General features: G+C 39.9%; 1 protein-coding gene across 1 annotated transcript in view; it reads left to right on the top strand.

The window, feature by feature from the left end:
* Nucleotides 1–10,000, top strand: part of LOC143276432 (dual 3',5'-cyclic-AMP and -GMP phosphodiesterase 11A-like) — a 209,523-nt gene that overhangs the window by 181,972 nt on the left and 17,551 nt on the right. The window contains exons 8-13 of the mRNA XM_076580922.1: nt 765–840; nt 1,873–1,940; nt 3,369–3,461; nt 6,219–6,269; nt 7,581–7,727; nt 9,731–9,838. Of these exons, the coding sequence (XP_076437037.1) occupies nt 765–840; nt 1,873–1,940; nt 3,369–3,461; nt 6,219–6,269; nt 7,581–7,727; nt 9,731–9,838 (543 nt within the window). The remainder of the gene's footprint in view (nt 1–764; nt 841–1,872; nt 1,941–3,368; nt 3,462–6,218; nt 6,270–7,580; nt 7,728–9,730; nt 9,839–10,000) is intronic.

The following is a 10,000-nucleotide window of genomic DNA, read 5'->3' as shown; positions in this document are numbered from 1 at the left end:
TGTGTGTGTGTGAGAGAGAGAGAGAGAGTGTGTGTGTGTGTGTGTGAGTGTGTGTGTGTGTGTGTGTGTGTGTGTGTGTGTGTGTGTGTGTGTGTGTGTGCGTGTGTGGTTGGGTGTGTAGGGGGTGTGTGGATGGTGGTGAAAAGTATTGGTGGTGATGAGCCTGTGTGTGTGTGTGTGTGTGTGTGTGTGTGTGTGTGTGTGTGTGTGTGTGTGTGTGTGTGTGTGTGTGTGCTCATATCAGCAATTTGTCTTGGTGTGTAGATACACATATAAGTGTGGGGTTTTTGTTTGTTTGTTTGTTTGTCTGCTCATGTGCAGAGGTATGTTATCATGCACTATTGTATATGTATTGTTTCATATGAGGCGCTAAGAGCCCATTGTGTGGGGAGTTTGCACTATATAGGACCTGTCTGTCTATCTATCTGTCTGTCTGTCTATCTATCTATCTATCTATCTATCTGTCTGTCTGTCTATCTATCTATCTATCTATCTATCTATCTATCTATCTATCTATCTATCTCTCTGTCTGTCTGTCTGTCTGTCTGTCTGTCTATCATCATCATCATCACCATCTTTATTATTATTATTATCGTTATTATTGTTATTACTTTTTACGTGGATTAACTTCTGTAGAAGGGACCCGTAACCTGTTATTATTATTATTATTATTATTATTATTATTATTATTTCACTTCCGTAGACGGGACCTTTAACCTTTAATGAGACTTCTATCCTTAAATCCCTGCGTGTCTGTCTCCCAGATGGACAGAGCCTCTGGAATGCACACACGGTCCATTCTGTGCAAACCGGTCCGGAATCGGGACAGCCAAATCATAGGTGAGTATACCAGTTTGGAAACCAGCTGCCGTGGTGAAGTGGTTAGCTGGAAGCCAATCCAAAACCGGTACAGCCAAATCTTAGGTGAGTATACCAGTTTGGAATATGTTGACCTGGGAGATGGGAAAATCTCCACCTTTTACCCACCAGGCGCCATCACAGAGATTCGAACACGGGACCCTCTGATTCAAAGTCCAACGCTTTTACCACTCGGCTATTGCGCCCGTTGATTTGATTTGACTTCATTTGACTGGACTTGATTTTATTCGACTTGACATTTCGTTGTGACTTGGTTTTATTTGACTCGATTTGACCTGACTTGATCTTATTTGATTTGATTTGATTTGACTTGATTTAACTGTTTTTGACTGGATTTGATTTGACTTGATTTGATTTAACTGTATTTGATTTGATTTGACTTGCCATGATCTGACTTGATTTGACATTATTTGCCTTGATTTGATTTTCCTTGATTTGATTTGACTTGCCATGATTTGACTTTTATTTGACATCATTTGCTTTGGTTTGATTTGACTTGCCATAATTTGACTTTTATTTGACATCATTTGCCTTGATTTGATTTACCTTGATTTGACTTGCCATTATTTGACTTTTATTTGACATTATTTGCCTTGATTATATTTGCCTTGATTTGATTTGACTAGCCATGATTTGACTTTTATTTGACGTCATTTGCCTTGATTATATTTGCCTTGATTTGATTTGACTTGCCATGATTTGACTTTATTTGACATCATTTGCCTTGATTTGATTTGACTTGTGATAATTTGACTTTTATTTGACATCATTTGCCTTGATTTGATTTGGCTTGCCATGATTTGACTTTTATTTGACATTATTTGCATTTATTTGATTTGGCGTGCCATAATTTGACTTTTATTTGACATTATTTGCCTTGATTTGAATTGACGTGTCATTATTTGACTTTTACTTGACATTATTTGCCTTCATTTGATTTGACTTGACTTGGTTTCTCTTGGCTTCATTTGACTTGACTTGCTGTGTGTACAGGTGTGGCCCAGGTGTTGAACCGTGCTGACGGACATGCCTTTGATGAACACGACGACCAGCTGTTCGAGGTGAGAGGGTGAACAGGGCATCAAAATCCAAAACGTTTAAAACGTCAAAAGCAACCACAACCAAAACACTGACGTCAAAAGCAACCTCAACCAAGATTTTTCATCATCAGAAGCAACCAATACCTAAAATTCCAAAGCAAGCACAGCCACAATTTTGACGTCAAAAGCAAGCACAACCAAAACTTTTGACGTCAAAATATACCACAAGGTAGATTTCAAAAGCAAGCCCAACCAAAACATTTGACGTCAAAGCATCCACATCCAAAACGTTTAAAACGTCAAAAGCTACCACAACCAAAAAGTAACCAAACCTAAATTCAAAAGCAAGCACAACCAAAACATTTCACATCAAAGGCAGCCACAACCTAAATTTCCAAAGCAACCACAACCAACACATTTGACGTCAAAAGCAAGCACAACCGAAACCTTTGACGTCAAAAGCTACCACAACCTAAAATTCTAAAGCAACCACAACCAAAACATTTTACGTCAAAAGCAACCACAACCAAAAATTCAAAAGCAGCCACAACCAAAACATTTGACGTCAAAAGCAACCACAACCAAAAATCGAAGAGACTTAAGACCTGGGTTGGCCGAAGTCTTGTAGAGTTCATTATGAACTGCTAGGAATCAGTGTGAGGCGTGTGTGGAGAGTTGGCCAAGTGCTAATGGTGACACACTGTGGCGGGCCTTTGTGATGGATCTTCAGTGTGATCTCTTTGCATGGTGTGTGTGTGTGTGTGATTATAAAAAAAAGAGGTGTTTGTGTGTGTGTGGGGGTGGTGGTGGTGGAGAGTGTATCTATGTCTACACACACACACACACACACACACACACACGTGTATACACGTGTACGCACACACACACACACACACACACACACACACACACACCCACAGAAACAGAGAGAGAAAGAGAGAAAGGCACGCGCGCGCGCGCGCGCGCACACACACACACACACACACACACACACACACAGAGAAACAGAAACAGAAAGAGAGACAGACAGACAGACACAGAAACAGAGAGAGAAAGAAGGAAAGGCACACACACACACACACACACACACACACACACACACACACACACACACACACACACACACACAGATTCAGACAGAGAGCGAGACAGAAACAGAGACAGACAGACAGAGACAGAGAGAATGGGAGACAGACACAGACACAGAAACAGAGAGAGAATGTATCATACGATACCTTGCTGTTGTGAAACGTGCGTGATGCTAAGTGCACACAATATGACACACGTTTGTTTGTTTTTTTTGTTTTTGTTTTTGTGTGTGTATTATATATATATATATATATATATATATATATATATGTATGTATATATATATATATATATATATATATATATAGAGAGAGAGAGAGAGAGAGAGAGAGAGATGATTTATATATATAACTGTGGCAGGCTTTTGTGATATTCTGCGGACTGGGCATCAGCAACTGTCAGCTTTACGAAGAAGTCTCATTGTCCGCTGCTAGACAGACAGTGGCTTTAGAGGTATCGTCGTCGTTATCGTTGTCATTGTCTTCGTTATGGTCATCCCTTCGTCATTGTCATCGTTTGTTATTGTCTTCAATGTTGTCGTCGTTTATTTTCCGTCGTCCTTGTCGTTTACATAGTCGTCGTCATTGTCGTCTACATGGTTGTTGTCATTGGTCGTCTTTATTGTTGTCATCGTCATTGTCGTCTTCTTCTTTTTTTTTTGGTCGGTATTGTCGTCGTCATTGTCGTTTCTTCATCATCTTCGTCGTCATCGTCCTTGTCGTAGTCATTGCCAACGTCATTGTGATTGTCGTTGGCATTGTTGTTGTTGTCATTGTCGTTATCATCGTTGGCATTGTCGTTATTGTTGTTGTCATTGTGGTTGTCATCGTTGGTATTGTTGTTGTTGTTGTTGTTTTCGTTATCATCGTTGGCATTGTTGTTGCTGTTGTTGTCATTGTCGTTGGCATTGTTGTTGTTGTTGTTGTCATTGTCGTTGGCATTGTCGTTGTTGTTGCTGTTGTTGTTATCATCGTTGGCATTGTCGTTGTTGTTGTTGTTGTTGTCATTGTCGTTATTGTAGTTATCATCGTTGGCATTGTTGTTGTTGTTGCTGTTGTTGTCATCGTTGGCATTGTCGTTGTTGTTGTTGTCATTGTCGTTGTCATCGTTGGCATTGTCGTTGTTGCTGTTGTTGTCATTGTCGTTGTCATCGTTTGGCAATGTTGTTGCTGTTGTTGTCATTGTCGTTGTCATCGTTGGCATTGTCGTTGTTGCTGTTGTTGTCATTGTCGTTGTCATCGTTGGCAATGTCGTTGCTGTTGTCATTGTCGTTGGCATTGTTGTTGTTGTTGCTGTTGTTGTCATTATAGTTATCGTTAGCATTGTTGTTGTTGTTGCTGTTGTTGTCTTTGTCATTGTTGTTGTTGTTGCTGTTGTTGTCGTTGTCATTGTTGTTGTTGTTGCTGTTGTTGTCATTATAGTTATCGTTAGCATTGTTGTTGTTGTCATTGTTGGCATTGTTGTTGTTGTTGTCATTGTCTTTATCATCGTTGGCATTGTAGTTGTTGCTGTTGTTGTCATTGCCGTTATCGTCGTTGGCATTGTCGTTGTTGTTGCTGTTGTTGTCATTGTGGTTGTCATCGTTGGCATTGTTGTTGTTGTTGTTGTCATTGTCGTTGGCATTGTCGTTGTTGTTGCTGTTGTTGTCATTGTCGTTGTCATCGTTGGCATTGTTGTTGTTGTCATTGTCGTTATCATCGTTGGCATTGTTGTTGCTGTTGTTGTCATTGTCGTTGGCATTGTTGTTGTTGTTGCTGTTGTTGTCATTGTCGTTATTGTAGTTATCATCGTTGGCATTGTCGTTGTTGTTGTTGTTGTCATTGTCGTTGTCATCGTTGGCAATGTCGTTGCTGTTGTCATTGTCGTTGGCATTGTTGTTGTTGTTGTTGCTGTTGTAGCTGTTGTTGTCATTATAGTTATCATCGTTAGCATTGTTGTTGTTGTTGCTGTTGTTGTCTTTGTCATTGTTAGCATTGGTGTTGATGTTGCTGTTGTTGTCGTTGGCATTGTTGTTGCTGTTGTTGTCAGCATTGTCGTTGTTGTTGTCATTGTCGTTGTTGTTGTTGTCATTGTCGTTATCATCGTTGGCATTGTTGATGTTGTTGTCATTGTCGTTATCATCGTTGGCATTGTTGTTGTTGTCATTGTCGTTATCATCGTTGGCATTGTTGTTGTTGTTGTTGTTGTTGTCATTGTCGTTATCATCGTTGGCATTGTCGTTGTTGTTGTTGTTGTCATTGTCGTTATCATCGTTGGCATTGTCGTTGTTGTTGTTGTTGTCATTGTCGTTATCATCGTTGGCATTGTTGTTGTTGTTGTTGTTGTTGTCATTGTCGTTATCATCGTTGTCATTGTCGTTGTTGTTGTTGTTGTCATTGTCGTTATCATCGTTGGCATTGTTGTTGCTGTTGTTGTCATTGTCGTTATTGTAGTAATCATCGTTGGCATTGTTGTTGCTGTTGTTGTCATTGTCGTTATTGTAGTAATCATCGTTGGCATTGTTGTTGTTGCTGTTGTTGCTGTCATTGTCGTTATCATCGTTGTCATTGTCGTTGTTGTTGTTGTTGCTGTCATTGTCGTTATCATCGTTGTCATTGTCGTTGTTGTTGTTGTTGTTGTCATTGTCGTTATCATCGTTGGCATTGTTGTTGCTGTTGTTGTCATTGTCGTTATTGTAGTAATCATCGTTGGCATTGTTGTTGTTGCTGTTGTTGCTGTCATTGTCGTTATCATCGTTGTCATTGTCGTTGTTGTTGTTGTTGCTGTCATTGTCGTTATCATCGTTGTCATTGTCGTTGTTGTTGTTGTTGTTGTCATTGTCGTTATCATCGTTGGCATTGTTGTTGCTGTTGTTGTCATTGTCGTTATTGTAGTAATCATCGTTGGCATTGTTGTTGTTGCTGTTGTTGCTGTCATTGTCGTTATCATCGTTGTCATTGTCGTTGTTGTTGTTGTTGTAATTGTCGTTGTCATCGTTGGCATTGTCGTTGTTGTTGTCATTGTCGTTGTTGTTGTTGTCATTGTCGTTATCATCGTTGGCATTGTTGATGTTGTTGTCATTGTCGTTATCATCGTTGGCATTGTTGATGTTGTCATTGTCGTTATCATCGTTGGCATTGTTGATGTTGTTTCTCTTGTCGTCATTGTCGTTATCATCGTTGGCATTGTCGTCGTTGTTGACATTGTTATTGTTGCACTTTCTGTGCACAGGTGCTGTCATACCACACGGCCGCAGCTTCTGAAGAAGTCGGGCGTATGAAGGTACGTATGGTTGCATTATCGTGTCAAGCTGTATCAATTTGATTTATTGCTCTCCCTCTCTCTTTTTTTTTCTTATTTATTTAAAAAAAAAGATTTAATTATGTTTCTTCTTCATCATCATCATCATCATTATCGTCTTCTTCTTCTTCTTCGTCTCCTCCTCCACCTCCTTCCTCTCTTCCTTCCTTCCTGCCTTTCTTTCTTTTCAATTTTTATTCTTCTTTTCTTCTCTTCCTCCGCCTCTTTCATGATTTGTGGTGATTGCTTAATGTCTATAAAAAATAATAATAAATAAATAAAATTCTGTATTGATTTTTACAGTTAGGTTTGTGTTATTAAATCTCGTTCTCTCTCTGTGTGTGTGGGTTTATGCTCAGTTAGCCCGCTTAGATATGGCATCGGGTGGGTATTTCTGATAATTGAAAAGATATTGCAGTTTTATTCTCTGTCTGCTAACAGTGACGCCAAGTTTCATTTAAAGCTTTACATCGGGAAGAGACAGAATACAAGGAGTTTTGACTTTCGACATTGTGTCGTTTTTTTTGTTTGTTTGTTTGTTTGTTGTTGTTGTTTTTTTGTTTTTTTAATGTGTTTTTCATGCACCTGTGATAGTACAACGCATCACAACCCAAACCAACACAACCCAACACAACCCAACCCAACCCAACCCAACACAACACAACCCAAACCAACACAACACAACACAACCCAACCCAACCCAACCCGACACGACACAACCCGACCCGACCCGACCCGACACGACACAACCCAACACGACACAACACAAAGACAACACAACACAACCCAACACAACCCAACCCAACACAACCCAACACGGCCCAAACCAACACGACACAACCCAACCCAACACAACCCAACCCAACCCAACCCAACCCAACCCAACACGATATAACCCAAACCGACATGACACAACCCAGCCCAACCCAACCCATCAACCCAACCGAACCCAACACGACACAACCCAACCCAACAAAATACAACACAATACAACACAACACGACGCAACCAAACACGACACAACACAACCCAACACAACCCAACACAACACAACAAAACACAACCAAACACAACCAAACACGACACAGCCCAACCCTTCCCATCCCAACACAACCCGACCCGAGCGACCCGACACGACACAACACGACACGACTTCCCCAAACACACCCCAACTCAATTCAACCCAACCCAACCCAACCCAACACACCAAACCCAATCCAACACAACACAACACACCACAACAGCTTAGCGCTGCTACCAATGAACTCGATCTCTCGTTGCGAACCCAAACAGACACAGAGGATCCCAGAGTCTATCGAGTGGAGACTGTCGGAGCTGAACTTCAACGACTTCAGTCTGGACAGAGACCAGATGATGGTGGCCTCAATCCGTATCTTTCAGGACCTGGGTCTGCTCAGGAAACTGCGCATGGATATTGAGGTATACCTTTTTTTCTTTTTCTTTTTTCTTTTTTTTTTTTTTTTGAGAAATCAGTGGATGCCTAAAAGTTCTGCAAGTGTGCAGGATAGTTTCAGCATCCTTGGAAGGTTCTTTTTTTTTCTTTTTTTTCTTTCGTTTTTATTTTTATTTTTGTGTGTGTGTGTTTTTTTGTTGTTTTATTTTTGTCTTTCGGTTTTTTGGGGTTGTTTTTTTTTTGTCTTTTTTTAATCTTTTTGTCTCTCTCTCTCTCTTTTTTTTTCCTTCCATCATCATTTTTCTCCTTTCTGTTGTCTTTCCTTTTTTTTTCCTCATGTTTTTAATCTGTCTTCTTCCCAATGGCATGTTCAAACACCTACAAGACCATGCAACATATATTACACATACATGATGGCTTCACACAAAATCATATTCCCTGAAAGAGATATTGAGGTATACCTAATCAGGCGGCCTTAAAGGCAGGAGCGTATTGATTACAGGATCGACTGTTGGCCGCTGTTCTATCTCTGTCTCTGGACCTTGCGATTGGAATGAACTTCCTCTTTCGCTTCGTCAAGTCTCCACTCTCAGCTCTTTCAAGTCTGGCCTTAAAACCCACCTCTTCCCAAAATAGCCTCCCTTGCCTGCCCTTCCTTGTCTTCAGTTTCTACAGTTTTAGAGTTATGCATGCGTGTGAATGACTGGTGCGAAAGCGCTTTGGTTTGTCTCTGCACAAGATTCAGAGCTATATAAATACCATGTATTATTATTATTATTATTATTATTATTATTATTATTATTATTATTATTATTATTATCGCCTATCAATAATTATGATGATAAAAAGTAGATCTGAGTTGGTTACAATTGTTCAGTGCGATCAGCGCTGGCTGGTTATAAGAGGTAGGTTGGGTGAAAGTGTATTGTTGCTGTTGTTGTTGTTGTTCTTCTTCTTCTTCTTGTTGTTCTTCTTCTTCTTCGAGTTTGTGGTCCCCGACCGAGGATAGGCGCTATGTAAGTATCCATATCATTCATTCATTCATTCATTTATTCATTCATTCTTCTTCTGCTTCCTAGTATTATTATCATTAATATCATCATCATCATCGTTGTTGTTGTTGTTTTCGAATATCAACGTGCAACAATAAAAAAAAGAAGAAGAAGATAATCATAATATACATATATATATATATATATATATATATATATATATATATATATATATATATATATATAAGGCTTACAAGTCTCTTGTAAGTCGAACCAACTCGGTAAACTTGACACGCAATTCAAAATGTCATTCTGAAAAATGATTTCGAAACTTTTTTTTTTCTTTCTTTTCTTTTTTTTCTTTTTTTAAGCTCCAGACAAAGGGAAACATTCTTCATGGAATTGCAGGGCAATATAATTATTGTTTATAGATTATGAATAGGTGATCAGTTCCTGTCATTCTTTAACAGAAGATTTGGAGAGAGAAAAAAAAAATCATATATTTTCTCCGGGAGGAAGTGGGGGGGTGGGGGTAAGGTTTGGGGGGGGGGGGCGATAAGAGTATGTTGACTTCCAGTTTTGCGACTGCGCACCGGTCTATCGAGATGACGCCAGTTATGCCGTGGTGTCACAGTGAAAATGACGTATTCGCAGACACTGTTGTCTTCCTTTGATTTTTTCTTTCTTTTTTTTTCTTTGTGTGTGTGTGTGTGTGTGTTTTAAGTTTACCCCTATAATACGTGACTTAATTGATGATTGACCACAATTTTTTTCCACATCACTTGACATATTTCTCCAGTGACGTCATAGTAAACATGACGTGTGTGTGTGTGTGTGTGTGTGTGTGTTTTCAGGTATTTTCTTTCTTTCTTTATTTATTTCCTTCTTTCTTTCTGTAACATTCTTGACTGTAATAGTCTTCTTGCTTACTTTTTCATTTTATGACGTATTTCTGCCGTGACGTCACAATGAAATTAATGACGTTGTTTTAGTTTTTAGTTTTTCTTGTGTGTGTGTGTGTGTGTGTGTGTGTGCAGACGCTGTATCGCTGGTTGCTGACGGTTCGCCGAAACTATCGGAACGTGGCCTACCACAACTGGAGACACGCTTTCAACGTCTGCCAAGTCATGTTCGCCTCCATGATGGTCAGTATCAGCGATGGCGCTTGGTTTTTTGGGTTTTTTTGTTGCTTATATAACGATAAATCATCACCATTTTATTCACACGTGCAACCCCCCCCCCCCCACCCCCACACACACCCCCTCCCCGACCCCACCCCGACCCCCTCATTCGCACACACACACACA

The sequence above is a fragment of the Babylonia areolata genome, chromosome 32 (genome assembly GCF_041734735.1).
Source record: "Babylonia areolata isolate BAREFJ2019XMU chromosome 32, ASM4173473v1, whole genome shotgun sequence".
NCBI lineage: Eukaryota > Metazoa > Mollusca > Gastropoda > Neogastropoda > Buccinidae > Babylonia > Babylonia areolata.
This window is presented reverse-complemented; position numbering and strand designations above follow the sequence as displayed.